General features: G+C 36.8%; 1 protein-coding gene across 7 annotated transcripts; it reads right to left on the reverse strand.

Moving 5' to 3' along the window:
- Positions 1-5,837: 5,837 nt before the first annotated feature.
- LOC105044214 (uncharacterized) lies at positions 5,838-20,787 on the reverse strand. 7 transcript variants are annotated; one of them, XM_010922039.4, is made up of 16 exons: positions 20,676-20,787; positions 19,130-19,536; positions 18,926-19,048; positions 18,408-18,549; positions 16,860-17,158; positions 10,659-10,726; positions 10,385-10,479; positions 10,183-10,285; positions 9,976-10,070; positions 9,829-9,891; positions 8,670-8,745; positions 8,461-8,569; positions 8,123-8,235; positions 7,647-7,705; positions 6,599-6,707; positions 5,838-6,482 (listed from the first exon to the last, which is right to left on the reverse strand). In XM_010922039.4, exons 2-16 carry the CDS (start codon positions 19,518-19,520, stop codon positions 6,348-6,350), a joined length of 1,980 nt encoding a protein of 659 aa, XP_010920341.1. In that variant the 5' UTR covers positions 19,521-19,536; positions 20,676-20,787; the 3' UTR covers positions 5,838-6,347. The 7 variants fall into 7 exon arrangements, 5 of the variants coding, with proteins under 5 accessions (XP_010920341.1, XP_010920338.1, XP_019705784.1 ...); XM_010922036.4 differs by having other exon boundaries at positions 10,659-10,717; positions 18,926-19,536; XM_019850225.3 differs by having other exon boundaries at positions 18,926-19,536.
- Between the last annotated feature and the right edge of the window lie 355 nt (positions 20,788-21,142).

Raw genomic sequence — 21,142 nt, forward strand, 5'->3', positions numbered from 1 at the left:
GACGAGGAAACCCCGACGCCACTCTGCTGGCCGCCGACCTAGGGTCGGCCGACTCCTCCAATCGCCGTACAGCCGCCAGACCTTGTCAGCTCTGACAGCAACATGCGGCACGGCCATTTTGGGGCATTATCCTGCCAGGGGCATTGTCCACCCTGATGATTTGACAGCCCCCACGGCGATGTGACATCTTCACGGCGACCCTGACAGTCTACAGTGAGTTGACAGTTCCTCACTTGTCCGCGCCATTAATGACGGCGCCATACCGTGCTCCACTATATATACCGGGGAAGGCAACAGTGCAAGGGATCGATCCGCTCCGTCCCTCCCACCTCTCGACTCCCAAAAACACAGGCTCGCTCCTCTCTCCCTCTCTCTCCCTCGATCGAGCTCTCTGTCTTCATTTCACTGTTGCCCAGTCACCTCTCTGACTTGACCGTCGGAGGGTCCCCACCGGAGCCGCCTCCGGTCAGTGTGGACTTTTCGTTTTTGCAGGTGCACGTCCCCCGGCGATCGGACGACGAGGCGATTGGCCGCAACATATATGAAAAAACTTAGGCTGATAAATAATGTAGATTCGAGTCTGGGCACATTCATTTTATACGAAGATTAGGACTTTCCTAGACACCCCAGTTCCTAGCATCCTGGATTGTAGAGATCATAAGTAGATAATAGCCCTTTTTTGGAAAAAAAAAAAATAGTATAGAAGCGCCACCAATATTAATTTGACAATGATGGAAGAATGACTTGGGAATACATCTCCTAAACTTTAACATCAATGTCCTCCTAGTGAAAGGCGGTCTCTTTGAGATCATGTTTCTCAACTTTTGATGGGAAATTGCATATCAATACAGCGCAAATAAATAGAAGAGATCGGAAGAACAGCTAGAAGCAGAAGCAAAACTATACATGTATATTATACATGTACAGATGTATTAATAAAAATTAGCAACTAATTAGTTAAGGTCGAGGTATTAGGCCATCTTCAAGTTGATCTCTCTTCTTGTTACCATAAGTGGTTAATTAATTAAAATTAAGATCACATCTATCGTGGCTAGCAAGTTAGGTTACTTTTAACACTCGCCCCATGCATTCACGTGACTGGGCAGTGGGAAGCTTGCTGGAGAGGCACCATATGCTCAAGTAAACGGCCCTCTGATAAATATTTGCGCCAGAAGAAGTGTCTTAAAATTCGGTTCACATCTTTCTTTATTATTAAATTTCTCAAAAAAAATAAATATATTTTTTTTTATTTATGAATTACAAAGCTAATTTACGTAGCGTTAAGTTATACTAGCAACGTCCATTCTTGCATATTTGAATTGAATTTTTTTATTTAAAAAAAATATGATTTCTTGAAATAAATATAACTATTAAAAATAATCATAAAAAAAGTAAAATTCTAAAAGTCTCTTTACTTCCATCTCAATTTTATCTTTAGCCCACTTTGTCTAATTCTTCTTAGTTTCAAAGGTATACTCAGTCAAAATCTTTCTCGAAAAAAAAAAATTATATAGACAGATTTATTTTGAGACCCAAATAATGGAATGTAATCTTGATTGCTTGATGTGCTATTTCTTAAAAAATAGCACCATATGGTAGAACTTGAAAAGTTATTCGATTTCAACAAAAAGAGCATTGCAATTAAGCATTATACAAAAAATTTGGCATCTAATTCGACTTTCTAATACAGCAAATCTCACTTCTAAACTCATCTAGTTCTTCTGTAGTGATCAGAATAGTCTATATCGAATCCAACAACCCTCTTGAATCATAAATATTTTAGCATTACTATTGTGAAAATTGATAAATTTATTTAATAATTTTGAATCTACAAGCATATTAAAGGGGTGGAATTTGAGTTTTTTTATAGTTTGTAACTTCTTTTGCTTGTTTGCAAAATATTTAATTATTTATATATAAAAAAATATTGTGTTAAATAAAACATGATATCTCCTGCCATGTCTCACATTGCATGTAATAAAACCTCTTTTCCCTTATCAAGATTTGATCATGTAGAGCGCGAGAAAGAGGTCCATATTTTGGAAAGGTACGTGACATATTATCTCACTGAAAAAAAAGTCAAGACAAGTGAATGGAAACACCAAATAAGAACTACGAGAGGTGAAGAAAATAAATGGAGAAACAGTCATTCAGAAAGCTACGTTCAGCTACTCTTTCTTTTCATTTCAGTATAGTAATATTTTATTTTCTAATTCCTACGGATATATTTTTTTCTCGAGTAATATAAATCATTTGATTGACTGAAAAAAAAAAAAAAAAAAGTTGTAAAACCCTTATAAATAGAAAAAGCTAAATCTTTGTGTATCCCTGACCGTCCTGACTTCTTAGTTAATGATGAACCACTCCCCTACTGCCACATAAGACTGAGTGGTGGAGCTAGGAGGGTAGCACTCGTTTAGCTCTTTATTTTAGATATATTATCTTATTTTCCCCTCCTTCGATTGTTTTCAACAACTCTACATACATAATTCCATACATATAGATTACTTTAGGCTCCATCATCTAGATTGGGTTAACTACTGATTTTCTTAGGATTGGTACCGTTCATCTATCTGTTTCAAAAAGAGACTATTCACTAACCACTTGGCCCCATCTCACATGCAGCCTGGACCACACACATGGAAGGACAAAAAGAAGCTGGTGCCCTTTGAGGAAATTGCAACATGTGCTGTTTGGAATAGCTGAAGAGGTCCAACTCCTACCCAAATAATACATAGCAACTCTTTCCAACTCAGCTGCTCAATCTGAATTAAAACTAATTTTTGATATGGGTTGGATTGAAATAATTAAAGTGTACCCATCTTCTCAGGCTTGTATTGGAAGTTTAGGTAAGTAATAGGGTGTCCACCACAACAAAGAAACCTAGCTAAACCTAACCCATATTTTTAATCGGGTTCCCCGGTTTCTACCAAAAACTAAGGGAAAAAAAGAAAAGAACCTGAACACAAGTGGCGTACAATATTGATCATCTAATTTAGCGACTACACATACTGACCAGTTAACTTCAGCCATCTCAGGTTGGGGTTGACTAGTGGCAGCCGGTTGAGTTAAAATTTGAGTGATTCAGTTTTCCATTTTAGGTTAGAGATGGATACACAGTTTCACCTCCAGGTTGGATCTAGGTCAACCTTTACTTGGTATGAATCATGTTTCAGCCTCATATTCCAACCATTTCTTCCATCCATGGCATGTTATAGCTCCTCTATCCTATTATATCATAGGTACAGTACATATAATTATTTCCTCACTCTGTTCACCTTTTACGCTTTCCTGTTTCTCTTTCAGTGCCTTCTAAAATATATATATATATTTTTTTGGTAAAAAGTGCCTTCTAAAATACTTGGAGCTGGTTTGGATGCCTGGAAGTTGTCCCCAAATAGAGTTGTTTGGATCTCTTTGTACGGCCCTATAATCTCAGAAATCATGATAAGATCACTGGTGGAGGTGAAAAAAAAAAACGGATGTTCAAGATTAGCTACGTGACACACATGCAAAAAAAAAAAAAAAAAAAAAAAAAAAAAAAAAAAAAAAAAAGAAGAAGAAGAAGAAGAAGAAGAAGAAGGAGAGGAAGGAGAGGAGGAAGGATGGTAGTGACCCCATCAAACAACTAGGAGGGATTATTTGGTGGCCGAACATGATCCTAAACCTTTTTACAATTTATTTTCAAGAATACCTATAAATTTTATATAATTAATCAACAAATTATTCATAACTTTTAAAAGAGCCACTCTCTACAAGGAGAAGCCTTGAATTCGACATCCCTTCATCAAATTCAACAAAAAAAAAAAAAAAAAGGACATTCCTTTATCAAATGTTTGCGTACATGTGAGTGCATATTGTGGATGTTGTTGTTTTAATTTTCATCTTATTTCCTCCCTTTTGGTTATCTAAAACTCCCCCCTTCCTTGCTTTTATTCACATGAATCGATATCGTAACTTATTAGCATGTGAGGCATGTATCCTAAGGAAGAAAATTTGATGCTTTCAGTTTGACATTACATTTATTGGCATGTGCAGTGCCCGAGGCTGGTCAAGAGAAACGGTGGGTGTCCCATCAAATGGTTTTCATTCATCAAGAGGAAGGAATGCAATTAATTGTGATGGGTACTTCGTGACAAGATGTGCTGAAACAAGGCTATGAGTACTTGCTCCTTTACACGCTGAAACGTTCTTTAATTTTGGATACGAAGGATTGAGATTTATGTTCAGTCTATTTAATATTAGTCTGATCATAACGTCAGTTCCCTGCATCACGGCCAATGCCGTCCAGCTCCGGCAATGTCCTTTCAGACCATGAGGTCTCTCTCTCTCTCTCTCTCTCTCTGCCTACGTGTAGTTGACCCCCCCCATAAAAATCTATTTCAGCAAGTCTTTGGAATATGCTGGAGATGACTGTTAAATTGGAGCATTCTAGTATTTTAAGCGTTTCTATGATCAAGGAGGCTCCCATCTTCTTTAGTTTGCAAATGGTGTTACAACTAACAAAAGGATAACAGTGAAATTTGAGAATGGAGATAGAGCTAGCGTGCTTAAGCCCCCACAAAAGTAGGTTTAAGAATTTCCAAGTTGCAGGGCCAAAAGCCTTCTTCAAAACTCACATCAACCTGGTAGGCAAACTTTCACTAGGTCTCGGTTGACACATATAATTTTCAACAAGTTCATGGGATAGTGAATTGTCTTCTTGAATTAATGCATGCCGTGATAGGTAAGAAAGACTGAAGGAGACTGTGTGCGTCCTACAGTGTGTTAATTAGCAATCGCTGTCCATGAAGAATGCAACACGAGACTATCGCAACTGAACTAGCTTGGCAGTGAGAGGACAAGTATGAATCCATGCACTATTGGAAACGAGGGGAAGAAACTAACACCTTGACCATGATTGAATTTTATGATATACCGGATTTTTCGGTGGTTGTTATCATATTAAAGCCCTCTGGGGGAAGACACGTATCAGAAGCGACGACCGCTACTTGAAGTCTTGCTGTCCAGCGATTAGTAATCTCTCTCGGTCGACTTCGTCTTCGGCAGACATGATATGACCCGAGTTTGAGGAGAAGGGATTTTTTTGTTTTTTTTTTTTCTCTTCAAGTAAAAGAGCAAAAGCTTAGTTTAATATTTTAGAATAGTGAAAGGGAAAGGGATCTTATCTTTTTTCATGCTCTCTCTCTCTCTCTGTGTGTGTGTCTGCTGATCCGTTTGCTTTTCTCTCCCTCTCCCTCACCTCCGACCCCTTCAGTTCAAGGGTCTCTCCAGTCTTCATAGGTTCTGCTGGAATAGGCAAACAGTCTGAAAGTGGAGCCCCTTAATGAAGGTTATGGTAATTACTCCAATCTTTACTCCTTAAATGAACTGATGAAGATAGGAGAACTTCCATCATTTGATTTGCAGATGCCAAACAAGTATTCTTTAATAAAATGCTACGCCTTCATAGTCCAATCCTCGAAGCACCTGAACCCAAAGCATGCCCACCATTTCCATCATTTATTGACGTTATCATGCCCACCACATTCTTTAGAGAAGATCGAGCAAACTCAATCCCCCCTCTCATGTAACATGCACACCAACTTTTTTTTTTTCTTTCCTTTCTTTTAATTTGTTTTTCCAAGGAGGATATTTTATTAACAGAATAGGGAATGCAATTATACTCCAGAGAAGAATGTGATCGAACTCAAGACCACCGACGGATCCTGCTGAGCCAAATTGGGTTCAATACGGACAAAAATTGAGATTTCGCAAAAACAGTTATGACAGATCCGACAGTGCAGGTATTCAATGATGAAATTGTCTCCGCTTCAGGTGCCATCGGAGATAATGCCTTGAGACAATGCAGGAGAATTTAAACCACCTGTTACAATCATCTAACCTGTGATTCAACAAAACCGTTACAAATTACTGCTTTCTATCCAACGATGCACAACACCATGTGCAATCAGAAAAATTAAGCAGCATCTACCACTTGAAAGAGTATTCAATGAATACATACCAATACATAGATGCTTAACAATATAACTAATTCTTCCCGTAGGAAACTATTAACATACAAGAAACACAAATGCGAACAAATAAGAAATGGAGCTAGTGACACAGCAACACGATGTTGATGGCCAACATGTCATGACCAACACTTTGTACCACAGTTGAACCGGACGCTATGAGCTAGGACAGCTTGAGTGCCACCCTTACCCTTAACCAGTGGTATGAACAAGTTGGTGACAATCAAATACCATCCCAACCAGGAAGTCTTCTTCTATTTCATGAGAAAATCGGCATTCCTAAGCATCTTAAGTCCACTCCATATCAGAGGCAGTCTGAGGGCTAAAAGGCCATCAAAGAATGGATGTGACTCGAACCGAGTGGTCAGCAGAGCCAGTGATAAAGATGGGAAGTGTTGGGTGCCAATCCACACTTGTTACAGCGGCAGTATGAGGAAGTGTCCGTAGACCGCTCATATGGCCTTGCACCTAAACAAAAATGTTAATGCTATCAGTAACTATGACAGCATAACAGGCATAAAACTAAAGAGGAAAAAAATAGGGGGAGGCAGGGGAAAAAGATAATTTGAAGAGTAGATGCTCACCTGGTATATAGGGGATCTAACCGAACCCGATGTCACCAACAACCTCCTGCCATTAGCATCCAGAGCTATCTCATGCCTACATATTTTCAAGCTCTCTGGATAGCAAAACCTATTTAGAGAAAGAACAGTTTAATTAATGCAAGCCTTTATGCAATCTTTTGTGAACACATTGCTAAAACTACACGTTGAGGGTGATTACTTATATAAGTATTCTGTCGTCTATTTTTCATATCTAACTCTTAATCATTTTATTAAAATAGTTAATAATATTAAAATTTATAGAATGCAATTCACCATAAACACAAAAGCAAGGCTTCTAGTTCAAATATTCAGATAGTTGATCTAACTTGTTCCTCCATCAGCTCAAATCAACTTGAAGACCTGATAGAATGACCCACGTTCCAAGTTGACTACGGTTTATGAGTGGAAGGTCACATACAGATACATTGCAACACAAAGTCAAGCCATCCAATTTAAAAAATCACCCTAATTCCAAGTTGTGCAGCCAGACTATCTCATTAAAGCCTCGTGCATTTCACATCAGGGGTCAAGTCAGTCCAAAAAGAAGAAAGAAGTCAAGTAGCCAAGTTTTTTTTCCTTTTGAAGAGAAATGTTAGGCACAAAAGTGCCGAACAATTTTCCATTAAGGTAACGAAAAAAAAGACAACGTAAATTCAACAGGATTCAACAGCAGCTAATACAACAAATAAGCAAAAGCTCCACTAAATAAGCAGCTCATGCTTGATCCAACACTGGTGGTAGCAACTCTCTTGGCTTTACTATATCCTTCAATGTCTAATTTTTTCTTTGCAGTTAGCATTGCACACATGAGATGAAATGATATCAAGTCTGTGATCTATCAGAAAGAAGAGGAAGGGGAAGGGAGCAGGATAGTAGGGTGGATGGTTCATGTCAATTGCCACATGTAGTGACAGTGGCAGCAGCTTTGGCAGCTTACTATGAAGTGTGGAATGTTATTAATTAGCTGGGAATTATACACATGCTGCAGGAAAAGAAAAAGGACTTATTGCATCGGAGGCATCTGTACCTACTGCAGTCTCTCGACCAAAGAACCTGACCTTGATTCTGCAAGCTCCATTCAAATATCTGCAAGCCATGCACTAGTTTATAATATCTATAATATATTATTGTAAAACATTTTAGGAAACATGAATGACAAGTAAAATTTTCCTAAAACCATGGAAATGCAACCGATCAACAAATGGTTATCAGAACTAGATACATAAAGATTCAGAATAAAATGATCATTGGATCCATGTACTCCTTGAGGCTTCACAAGACCATTCTTTAGAACACCATATGTCCGTCAGCTCAAAGGATGGGGTGAGAAACTTGCCAATAAATGACATGCAAAACATGTCAAAAGATTTTTGGCAGTCAAAGGTGACAAAATAGTGCACAGTCTAGGACATCAAGTCAAAACTAGCCATGAAAGCAGATGCTTCAACTAACAGGCCAATATGAAGTTCATAGTTTAGAAATAAAGATAGACATGGTTCTTGCCTTTCCATCAGAGCCTAAACTGAAGATGCTTGTCTCATCGGGTCCAAATAGCACTGAGCTCACAGCTGAATCATGGGCAGGCCATCCTGTGATTTGTAGGCCAGCAGACATGTCTTTGACTGGTTAAGGTATTCTAAATGGAGATGCATATCAAGGTTCATGTGTGAAACAAAAACATCCTTCAAATTTACAAAAACAAGCTGCAACAACCACAGACTTTACATGTGTATAAAAGGAGCAGCACCATAGAGGGGCCATAAACAAAAAAACTTCTGAAAACAGTTCCATTCATTTCCTAAAATGCAACCTAGGTGAATATGACTTACAAATAAGGATACCAAACATGTGAATCATTCCATCTATTGCAGAGGCCGCTAAAATTTTTCCATTATGATTGAAGCAGAGTGAAGTAATTGCTGGTGGATCTTCACCAAGAGGAAGGACTGTCTTCATAAGAGAAAATATAATTCAATTAATTAAAATGCTTCTAGTTAGACAACACTAAGCATAGTTTTTACAAACAGAGTTCTTAAAGCAACACATATACCATGGCCTTCCACATTTTCATATTCCATACAGTCAAAGAAGCGAATCCCACTTTGTCAAGTTTATTAGAGCCATGCCTATAATCATTATATAAAGATATTTAAACAGTTAGTTGCAACAAAAGGGAAATCTAGACAGCAAAAATACAATATTAAACATAAACAATGATATTTACAGGAACTTTAGAAATGTGGATCATGACAGAGTGTCCTGATCATCAAGCTGTATGTCCCACCTTGCATTTTGATCATTCAACATAACTAAGTTAATCATGCCCTCAATCATTAAAGCAATTCCCTCCCACTCTCTAGAGACCCACACAATCCATGAATCTGTACAAAAATGTTTGCACAAATCCCTCTATGAATGTGTGTATGTTATAGCCTGGATAGTTCTCAATTAACATTAAGATACAGCTTTGTTATATCATAAAAAATCTGTTCAAGTAGTGATCATGTGATGTATATGTTACGAGTCTATTTTATAGTATTTCATTTACAGGAACTTCAGAAATGTGGGCGATGGTGAATGGTCCTGATCATCAACTTGTATGTCCCACCATGCATATTGATCATTGGCATGCCTAAGTCAATAATGCCCTAGAACTTTAAAGTGCCCAAGTCAATAATGCCCTAGAACTTTAAAGCATCTCTCTCTCTACACACATACAAAATGCATGTATTTGTACAAAAATGTTTGCATGACTCCAGACTTCCCGACTCCAGAGGAACTATGCCTCACTATTCCTTCGCAAAAGAAAAACCTCCTATCTCTCCCATGGGCACATATACAGATAAATTCACACATACAGACACACATGCATAAGTGTACATTCCAATGTTGGTAGACAAAAAACTTGGGTCATCAAAAAAAAAAGTCTTGGTTTACAACAATTTTTAATTATCTCGGATAGCATTCCCCATACACCAGAGCCATGTGATTTGCCCATGCATACAAGACATATATTCAAATGTTACAGCTTGGAAAAAATAAAACAAGGGTGAAATAGTCTATCACTCTATCATTTGCCAGTATGTTCTACTCAACAAGTTACCGAACATTAAAACACATTTGACAGTTCGTCAAATAATTCTGTCAGAGTCCAAGGATGAAATAGATAAAGCAAAGTCCCAATGGAAACATTGTTGTTGATTAATTACCGTCTTGATGCAGCTGCAGAGACAAAAATTGGTTCCACAGGGCTGCACTTTAAATCCAAGACACTGCAGCCAATAAAAAAGTGTCAAATAGCTCACATGTAAATTACTTCACCAGTTAACATTCTAAAGAAAAATATTTGATGCAACCTTGGAAACTCTGTTGTAGTGCTGAGATCACAGACAACTCTTTTTGCATCAACATTCCAAGCTTTGATGCCACCATCAGCTGTTCCTACGAGCAGCTATCATCAAGAGAATAAAGACATGCCACAAATGAATTTTTGCTGAAAATTATCCAAAAATGAATTCACAAATGTTTGAATGAATCATGTTAAGCACCTACACTTGACCTACCAAACGGTCAGATCTGCATTCCCAATCAAGTGACATAATTTCGGCCCCACAATATATAGTAGCATTTCTGGATGTCGGGGTTGATGAGTCATATGTCCAGATCCTTCAACAGGTGTTTAGAAGAATGAATAAGAACATATAACTGAAAAGGCAGGAATCAGTAATCCATCTGACTCTAGTATATTATCTAGTGTATATTAACCTGACAGTGCCATCCATAGAAGCACTTGCAATATTGGTTCCAGAAGCAGAAAATCTACACCTAGAAATTGGACTAGTATGCCCTAAGAATGTTTCCTGTGAAAAAAAAAACATTATCATCCCATTTCTATAATTAGTAAAAGAATTTCAAATAAAAAATTTGCAGATATATGTAACAAACTTGCACAATGACACAAATGATAAATACCATACTCATAAGATTAACAAGAGTTGCATAAAAGAAATGATACCAGAAGTCTGAATTAATAACTCACCTGAAAATCCACTTTAATTTCAGGAAACTCATCTTCTCTCAGCATGTCTCGTTTGCTATCTGCAGCAACTTTGCAACATATAGATAAATAACTGAACACTGCCTTCGCTTGAAAGAACATGCTACTAAGAATAGGTTCGACTTCATAAAATACATATTGTAAGCACTCACCAATTCAGACTTTTAGAATGGCTTGAACTAAGCATTCAGACTTATATACAGACTTTGTATATGCTTTGCATACACCCATTGAAAAATCATATCAACAATCATGAAGCAAGAAAATATTTTGGGGTGCATAGTGGTTATAGAAACTAAGAGTGCAAGAACATAAAAATATTGGAGAAAATATCAAAAGATGAAAGAAAGAAGGAGATCAGAAGCAAATAATACATAATGGAAAGAATCCAAAGCATTAAAATTCGGATGATCAAAGAGAAGCTAAAATTCTCATGTTAATCCTAATAGACCAACTAATCTAAACCAGAGGATTGTAATGACACTTTTCAGTCATGTCAGATTCTTAATATTTATCATAACATTAGATCCAAGCATGCACCAGCTTTTCTTCTTCCAAGTATATACTGCTAGAAGGTTAACATTATGACTGAAAGGTTCCATATAACATGAAAAAATGTTACCATTCATGTGTGTGTATAACTATTGTGTGCTCATGTGGATTGGGAAATTTGGTCTGCTCACCTTCAAAATCAATGATGGGCTATCCCAATTCAAAATCCAAAATGCTGCATAGAAACCAAAGTTTATATGATTTCATGGTCTATAACCTACACATCATATTGGTACAGAAGGAATGGTACTCGGTGCACTAGTGTGGTAAAATATATGATAATGCGTATAAATTGAAAATCCACTTTATGGGATAGATTTAAATTCAGCAGGTTTTGATGATTAGATCATAGTAAAGCATAGCATCATGCTATTTAATCCATCTATTTGGACCCATGATGATTAGGTTAGAGACCACCAAAACATAAAAGTTTTGATTTCTAAGCCCTTTTCATAATCTAAATCATGCTCAACAGTTTAGACCTTGAAATTTGATGGCCTATCATTCACTTTGAAGGTGAGTGGACCAATTTCCCGATCCACCCAAGCATGCAACATCAATGTAATTATGTATATGTATAGAGAGAGAGGGAGATGGATTATGTTACTTTTGAGAGAAGAGGTTATCGACTCTTTCAAGCCCAGAACTAACAATAGGGCACCTAGATCAAAGATCCATACAATTAACCATGATCCATACTACCAAACACCCAAAAACTACAAATCATATATTTTGCTGATCTTTAAAACCATGCATCGTGGGTGAAAAACGTATTGTTAAGATGATATTAGACCATGTTTTGCTATGATCTAAGCATTAAAATCTATTAATTTTTCGATCAATAGATGTTTAAACATGTGGATCATGATCAATAAATTCTCAATTTAAATGCTTTCTTGTGTATTTTAGCATACTAGTATCATGAAATCCGTCCATTTTTGTCCATTTAATGCAATTAGAAACCAACAAATACATGTTTTTAGGCTTGCAAACATTTCTAGTAGTATATGATTAACAATGTAAATCTTCAATTTGGATGCCCAATTATTGATGTAGACTTAAAAGAAGTAGATATCCTCTCCTCTATGTATTGTCAAGGTGACTAGGCATTCCCTAGTCAAGGAAACCTAACTAATTGGGCACCACCTAGGTGCCCAAGCAAATTGCCTAGTGGCTTAGGTAGCCCATTGTTTAACAGGGCAAACAAAACATAAAAGTAGGGGTTGAAACTTACTCCACCTCATCAAATATCCAACCCTAATGGGATGGGTTTTGTCTAACCCGCAGTGAATCCGGGGCATATATAGATAATGGTAAAACCCGTCCCAAACCCGATCCGGATATATATATATAACTCTTCACAAATCCCCTCCCCCTCCTTTGCTCTAATAGCTCTACTGGTGAAAAAGATTGAACATGTGAGAGGTTATGTGCAATGATGATTAGTTGTTCACTTTTTTTAGGTGACTACTTAGTTTAAACCTTTAAGGGACATTTGACTTCTTAAACAACAATATTTTTGTTGGTTATGTTTCTATTATTGTTAAAATTTTGGTTTGTTATGTTCTATGTCTTCGATTCTTATTTTGTTTAATATTATGTGAACTACTACAGTTTATTTTTATATTCTTTTTTATTTGTTTGATTTGTATGCCCAAAAAAAATAGCAATTTTACCTGACCTGATTCGTCCAACCTGCCTTGTCTAACTCTACCCAACTCACCCCACCCCAAGGCAAGTACTAAGCAAGTACGAGTAATGGACTACCCAACTTGTTGTGCCCCTGCACAAAAAGCCAGCTATAATGTAATCGATCTCATTTTTCTTCAATTCATACATAGTAAAGAAAAAAACAAATTCACCATTAGAGCATAATTGATTAAGAAAATAAACAAAACAATAGCATGATTTCATCACATGTCAATCATCCAAGTTAAAAATGGGATAATGAAATCACATTATTATAAGTTCGATCTCCAAAGCAAAAAATGTGGCAAATTTAAGAAAAGTAAATCTCTTAAGTCATAATTCAAATCATATATCCGTATTCCAAAAAAAAGCTTTAACTAGGAGACAATAAAGAAAAGTAGAAAAAGACAGAAGCATGAATGAAAAGGAAAAGAAAAGAGGAAAATAAGAGAAAAAAGATCTTCCAAATGAGGGCAAAAAAGGAAGAGTAATGTGAGAAGAGAAGAGAAAAACTTTTAAGAAAGAGCAAGCAATGTCACATAGGCACTCACATCCAGCTGCAAACTTCCATATCAGATACACATACCCAACAGTTGGATACTTGTAAAGTGTCTTTGGATGCCACCTTTAAAGATTGGCGAAGAGGTAAACTCTCCCAACCATGAGTTTGGCCATCTAACACTAGGAGTTTTTCTTATTTTTAGAGATTGGTCAATGATGTAGGTACTGAAATAACTTTGCAATTTTTTCTTTTAACATCTTTAAGTTAATTAGAAAGTTTAAATGAGAAATAATATATATTGGCAGGGAAGGCGGAATCGAAACCAAGATTGGTGCTGGCCGACCGACAGTACAAGCCGGTATGGAGCCATACCGAACCGGACCAACGCGAACTGACACAGAGGAGAAGGGAACTGGGGAAAAAAAAAAGAGAGAAAGAGAGAGAGACAGAGAGAGAGGGGGGAAGAAAGAAAAGGAGGAAGGGAAAGATGCTGGAGAGGCCGCCGGCTGGCTGCCATACGGTGCAAACGACGCTTGCAGCACCGCGGACGTGAAACAGGGGCGATCACCCCTATTTCACGAGATTTTTTTTTAAAATCCCGATTATGGTCACCCCTGTTCTGTGGCCGCGGCTCCGTCCGTGCGTTTTTCGCTACCCAGTGGCCACGATGGCCATCCGGTGCCCTCCCGCAGCCTCTCCGCCGGCTGTACTCCCTCCGATATCATCGCTCTCCGTCTCTCTTTCTCTCTCATTTAAACATCCTATCAGGCGACACTAAGCCGTGGAGGCTTCCACGACCTTTCGACAGTCTCGACAGGCCACTGTCGGCCTCCAATGGCACCGTTCCATCTTTTCCTCCCCTTCTTTCCCTTCCTCTCTTTTCCTCTTTCTCGTCCGGTATTTTGATTTACCCGTCCGAACCGTTCTGGTTTGCCATCGGTACGGCTCAAAACGTCCTAAACCATCCAGTTGGGGATGGTTCAACAAATGCTGTTAATACTGAAATACCTTAACAAAAAATATATTATTAATATATTTTAAATATTTAGACAAAATATTTAAAGATATAAAAAAAAAGTATGGCTTAGTTTAACTAAATTTCATCTTAAGTATCCCCATATCTCAATTTTTTCCTCTTACCGAGTAGGATTTTTGGATATACATTTGAATCCAATTCTTGTATCAACGTCCATGGAACATAGAAAAATAAAAAATTAAAATTATAGAAAAACCAAGGGGCCTCCAAATTAATGACAATTGTGGATAGCCTCCCGGAGATCTTTGGGCTCCACGGGAACCTCTAGTCTATGGTGCATAGACAAATGGGTAGATGACAACTGGTAAAGGGCCATTTTTTTGCCCTAGCATCAAGAGATGAGAGAGGCATTGGGTTGGAGTGATAGGAGAAGCAATGAGCAAATCAAAAACAAATCTTAAACCATGTTAATTTCACTTCTAGTTTAACTAAAATAAGTTTATTTCACTACAATAGTAAAAATAACATGACAAAAGCAAGTACAAACTAAAAGAATGGAGTGCGCATGTCCTCAGTATAACTGTATGAGAGTTCCTAGTCAGTCATTACCAAGGCACCTTGACATTGCTTGTGACAACACTTGCAATGGACAAAAAGAACTTAAGATGTTGTGCTATATTTATTAAGCAAAAAGGCAAAAAAGGAGAAAATCTCAATAGGCTTTTCACATATATGGTCTCTCAAACTAGCCAAAGGGTATAGAAAGGTTTTATGCTTAATCCCACTAAATAATGCATCATTCAGTTCATTCAACAACCAATTTAATATTGGTCTAAGATTCACTAGCTATTGAAACTTCAGAAGGGTTTTGAAAATTAAGAAGTTGATTAAACAAAACAAGATTCTCAATTTTGACTTCCAAAAACAGTCATATGTAGTACAAAATATTGACACAGAACCAAATGTGCTTTGGTATTGCAAATATTGCATAAGCACACTGCCACCTTCCCAAGTTGTGATTTTTAACCATTGAACCAATGTAAACATAACAAGGTCAAAAAAGAGGATATCAAAAGGAATGGAAGGCAGAGAAATAAATTGTGTATCATTTCTACATATATAATTTTGTATATATATCAAGGATTAATGAATCATACATCATGCTTGTGTTGATCCTCTACCGATCAACGGTCAATATTATGTGAATAACATGCCATGTCGTGCCACCAAGTGGCATTCATGGGAAAGAAAGATATAGCAACCCAAAAAAAAAAATACAGATGGCATGTTAAAGTATACAATTTGTTCAATTATTTTTCCACGCATTGATTTTTAAATTCATAACAGAAGTTGATAAACATGTTCCACGCACTTAGTTTGAGTAGCTTGTGATTCAGACTAACAACTTCCAATAATGCAAAGGCAAGAGGAGAGAGTTCAGTTCGGTTCTGCAGAAATGCATTTCACCAGAAAATTGTTTATGCTCCTGCTACCCGTTACAGATTTCAGGTATTAAAGTGTGGAACTCATATAGTAAAAATAAGAAGGAATATGATAGATCCAAAATGTACAAAATTTATAAAATATAGTAAAGGCTCATCTCAATCAGATCTCACACACAAAGTCCAAACACATGCTCAGGGAATGTTAGTCTAGCTATCTCTCTCCATTTCAACCATTTTCCCCTTCTTTTCCTCATTCATGTGCATTCCTCATTCCTTTTGCTTGCAAGAGCCATCAGATTAAGATCTAATATTGAGTCCAAGAGCCATTTGCAAGAGCCATTTCCAATATTAGCCAAGTCAAGTCGAGCTTTGACTCAAGTGAAGCTCAAGTAGCTCAACTCATTTGCACCCCTACTGTTAAGATGATGACTCAGAATGCAAATGGCATTTCTTTCATCTTTCATGTGCCTAGGAAATGTCTACAATCTTGAGAGTTTGCTTCCCTATTCCCACACTAAGCTTGCTCCTTTACCGGTCGCTGACACAGTTAAGTAAGATTCTGCAATCCACCATACAACTCCACCTAATATTTTATCATCTCAGGACCCTTCACAATCAAATTTCCTACACTGAACATTTAAGTGACAAAATCTCCTGAAAGACATTGACCATAGAAACGAAGATATTGTTGCACCAGAATGAAAATTTCCATTTCGCATGGTTTCTATTTTACAGTAGAAGAAAAGGAAGCATACACAATATCTACATGATATATCTTATAGTACAAAAAATCAACAACTCTTTGTTCAGATGCCTCATATCTACATGAGTGTAGTTTAAATTTAAAACAGAGCAACTCATCATCTGTCTCATCTGATAATTTTTCCATTCGCATGTCATGCATAAAGAGCTAGTACAATATGAAGATAATTCAGCATTGAATAATCCAAAAAGAACTAGAGAGACAGTGCTATAAGAATGCATAGTGATGATAGGAACAATAAGGAATAAAGTTCAACCTGCCTGTGATATCTGAAGATCATCCCTGGCTTCATCATTTCCAAATGGTGGTTGACCTAGGGAACTTGAAACAAGTTCAGACTTCGATTCCTGCGGAACATTAGAGGAACCTGAAGAATCCACATCATTTGGTCCTAATATCCTTTCTCCTAGATGAGAGGGAACAGTGGTGTTGGCCTCACTGAAATCCTTTATTCGAGGATTTCCACCATTATCCTTTGATGAATTCTCACTAGACAGATCACTTATTGAGCTGGTATCTTGAAGCATGGAAGAATCCTGTGCTGCTGGTGACATGCTGAGTGCAAAAAAAAAAAAGCAACACTGTTCTAACCAGAAAGATGTTGGCAAGAGATAAATGATGCCCATTTGTGCTTTATAGAACACCTAGGTAAAGCTAGTTGCAGTTATAGCACAGACATTTAGTGGTGATTTGGTTGCCTGCAACTGGACCTCAGTTGCTGCAACCTAGTTGGAGATGGTTTGATAAAGCTGTCTGGTTGCCTATAACTGAGTGCAATTCCAGGCAGTTTAGTTGCGCCTAAGGGACCTTTGCTGCAAAAAGAGGTGCAGCCAAAAAAGGCTGCAGACTATGATGTAGGTCCTAGTTGCACCCTTAAAAGGCTATCATCATCTCACTCTCTCTCCAATAACTATATGATAATAATATTACTATGATTATTGCAATAATACAAAAAATGACCATGGAATTATCACAATTCCAATTAAAATAGTTTTTATATTATAAATAATAATTATCATAACATCATAAAGAAACACAATAATATTATATACAATTATCTATTTGCATAATAACATACTTATGATATGAAGATATAAAAAGGATGGCAATAACAAATATTATAATATAGTTATTAGCCATATTAGTTATCATTAAGACAAAACAATCTTATAACTATATGAATTGAGATTATTATATTTTAATACCATATTGTAATATATTACATTATATTGTATTATATTATAATTAATATAACATATAATAATTTTATAAAAATAATAATATGATATGATATGAGAGATAATATCAGCAAAGATAATCTTAACATGTGAATCACACCCTCCTCATATAATATAACCAAACACAGGATTAAAGTTGCAGTTTTCATATGCAAGCTAGCCAAAAAAAAAAGGGATGCTTGAAAATAAAAAATGCAGCATTTCTGTTGCAGCTGCACTACTTTTGCAGACAACTAGAAGTGCAGGCAACCAAACAGCCCCTTAGTTGGATGCAGATGATCCACAAAAAAAATGTTTAAACTACAAAGAAAATAATGACATGAGATCACGTAAAATTTGCATAACTTTCCATGCCAAATAACTAGGGAATAGGTCCAGGCACATAAATGCATATGCTTAAATCACTGTGAAATAAGATCAATGACATAAATATGCAGAGAAGAACAATTTAGATGTTAAATGACCCTGCATAAGATACCATGCTGATAGCACTGCACAAATCAAAATGCACATAGCCTTGTATGAAAATCATAAGCAAACAAAAATCTGACAAATAACACACTTACTTTCTCAGGCGGAATATCTCAGCCTCTTTGGTCTCTAACAGTGCCTGGAGTTGTGACAGCTTATGATTAAGTTGCTTTATGTCATTTTTAAGGTGTTTGACAGTATTCTTCTCTGTGCTGATCTTTAACAAAGCAGGGATGCGTGAAATGATTAAGGAAAAGATTGGAATTGAATCATAAAAAAATGATATAGTTATGCAGATAGAGAAGAAAGAAGGCATTCGACAAAGCCAGATAAACAATGTACGGTATGAAAGAAGGTATTCAAGAAAGCCAGATAAACAATGAATGGTACTGTAATGTAAATACTCTGAGATTAGTAGCCTCATGGCAACTATGAAGAATTTCTGTCTTTGTATTAACAACTAACCTGATAACAGAATATGCATATTCCTAGCAACAACAAAATGCTTCCACATCACCATAAGTAGTCACTAACAAACAGGGCCATAGTTATCCTACTAGGACTAGTAGAAAAATGGTCATAATAATATAAAAAAATATTTATCTGAGGATATGAGTACCATTGAAGATCTCACTTAAAAAGTTCCGGAACGAGAGAAGCAAGGCATCGAACCATTCCTTTGAAAAGTATACATGGAACTGAGGATCCAAGTTTGGGTTCTTAACATATGGAATAGCTGCAAGGCATGATCTTAAGGATAATAATAGAGAGCTTGATAAAGAGAGGAGGAAAAAAGAAAAGGAAAACTGTGACCCACCAAACCATGGCATCCAGTCTTCACGCTTTTGCAACAAATAATTGCCATTTGCCCCAAAGAATTCAACTACTTTGTCTTGCCTTCCAGATTGTAAAGCATGAACAATATAGTATCGTAAAATTGACACTTCCAGTTTTGACAATGTAGAAATAAGAAGCACCTCCGAAGGTGAAGAGAAACATTGCTTAAAGAAATTAAGCAGACTAATTAATTTGTCTGCTTGATATTTCGGTATATACACTGAGAAGATTAAATCCAAGACTTTGTCAACTTGAAAGCTTCTACCAATATCAGTAGACAACTCTCTTTCAAAAGCTTGTAGTGTATTTGTAAAACCTCTGAAGATAAGAAACTCCCTCAGAAGTTCTTCAGCATACTGCATGTTCTCCATCAAAACACCGTGATCTCTGCAAACATTGGAGATGCTATGGCTTTAGGATGGACTCAAAAGACTACATTCAATATTTAAAAACAGCAAAGCAGGAAAAACTAACAAATGAAAATAACATCATCATATACAGTTTCTGGTCAGTGAATGAATTTATGTGTGCTTGTAAACAAATATTGCTTCGCAGAGTTTCTCATAAATTAATAAACTTCAAAACAAAGAAAAGCACTTGGAGAAGAATCCATCAGATACAATCATCGCGAAACATTGCTATGAAAATGACGTGGTTCTCAAATTAAATTTTGAAGATGTTTCATGCATAAACAACACAATATTCACAAAGTCTAAGCTTAGAACCTATTGACTTCCTAGTTTTCTTCATATATATTATTTCACCTTTTTTTTTTATAACTGAAAGTAAGAACGCATGATCTGCTGCTCCCATAAAAAATAGGCATCTAAGCCTATCCACCATCTTATCAGCCCGTTGCAAAATAATTTAGTACTGAGTTATTACTTTGCTAATTCACAATAAGCTTCACATTTATCTGAATCCAGAGACGAGATTACTTAGTTAAGCAAAATGATTCTTAAACAATAAGTAGATGGCTCTTGCGTCGAATGCCAAGACTTAAGCCTCGCAACCTACTAAGCACTACTAATCATCCTATGTCGGTATCTCCTGGCATCTCACTAAGTGATTCACTGAAAAATAAAAACAAATCAATCTTCTTTCTGCTCTCGACATTTCAAAGTGGCACCAGGGTCTTGATTCAACACCAGATCAAGAGGCTGTAGAAGGCTTTGGAATTAACACTAGCTCACCATCCCACAAAGATTATTTCTAACTCTCTGGAACGTTCCAATTTAGATCAAGTGCTTCGAATTTTCCAAAAACGATCTCCAACGGAATGTCCCAGTTTTCTTTTTTATTGTTTTCACACATTGAATAAATTGCCGTCTAAACCACGAAATTCACATCGTATTTAGTATTACATTGAAGAAAATCACACGAGAGACTAAATAGGAGCAAGGCACTATTAAGGCACTCTCTTGTGATCCAGCTGAGGGAGGAAATTAAATTAAAAAGAAGAAAAGGGAAAAACCTATGTCCAAGAAGAGAAGGGCTTAGGAATTCGGAAGTCATCGAGGACTGACCTTGAGACGACAAACTGGAAGACTTTGAAACCCTAATCCTTGTGATCGACGGGGCTTTGTCTCGAGCAAGAGAGCGGCGAATGGAAATCTTTTCTTTTCCCTTTAAAAAAAGCCGAAGCAATAGCAGCCAGACTGGGCCTACAAAAATGGGCCGATTGCTGTGACCTCTTCGGCCCGATTAAATTCAGGTGGCGAACGGGCTAGCTGTAAGATAATAGACCCAATCCCGACCGACCTGATCCGAAATTATTATTTATTAAATTTAAATGTGTTCATGAAATTTATTTATTACTTGTATGATATTAAAACATATTTTTCTCTTTTTTATCTCAACTACAGGATTTTGCCCCTCTTTTTCTTTCACGGAAACTATTCCAGCTTGTCGGTTCTCCATCAATTAGGATTGTCAATTTTATGAATCTAAAGTTAAGTTTAGATTTTAGTTGGACAGTCCAAGGGGTAATCTA

The sequence above is a fragment of the Elaeis guineensis genome, chromosome 4 (assembly GCF_000442705.2).
Source record: "Elaeis guineensis isolate ETL-2024a chromosome 4, EG11, whole genome shotgun sequence".
NCBI lineage: Eukaryota > Viridiplantae > Streptophyta > Magnoliopsida > Arecales > Arecaceae > Elaeis > Elaeis guineensis.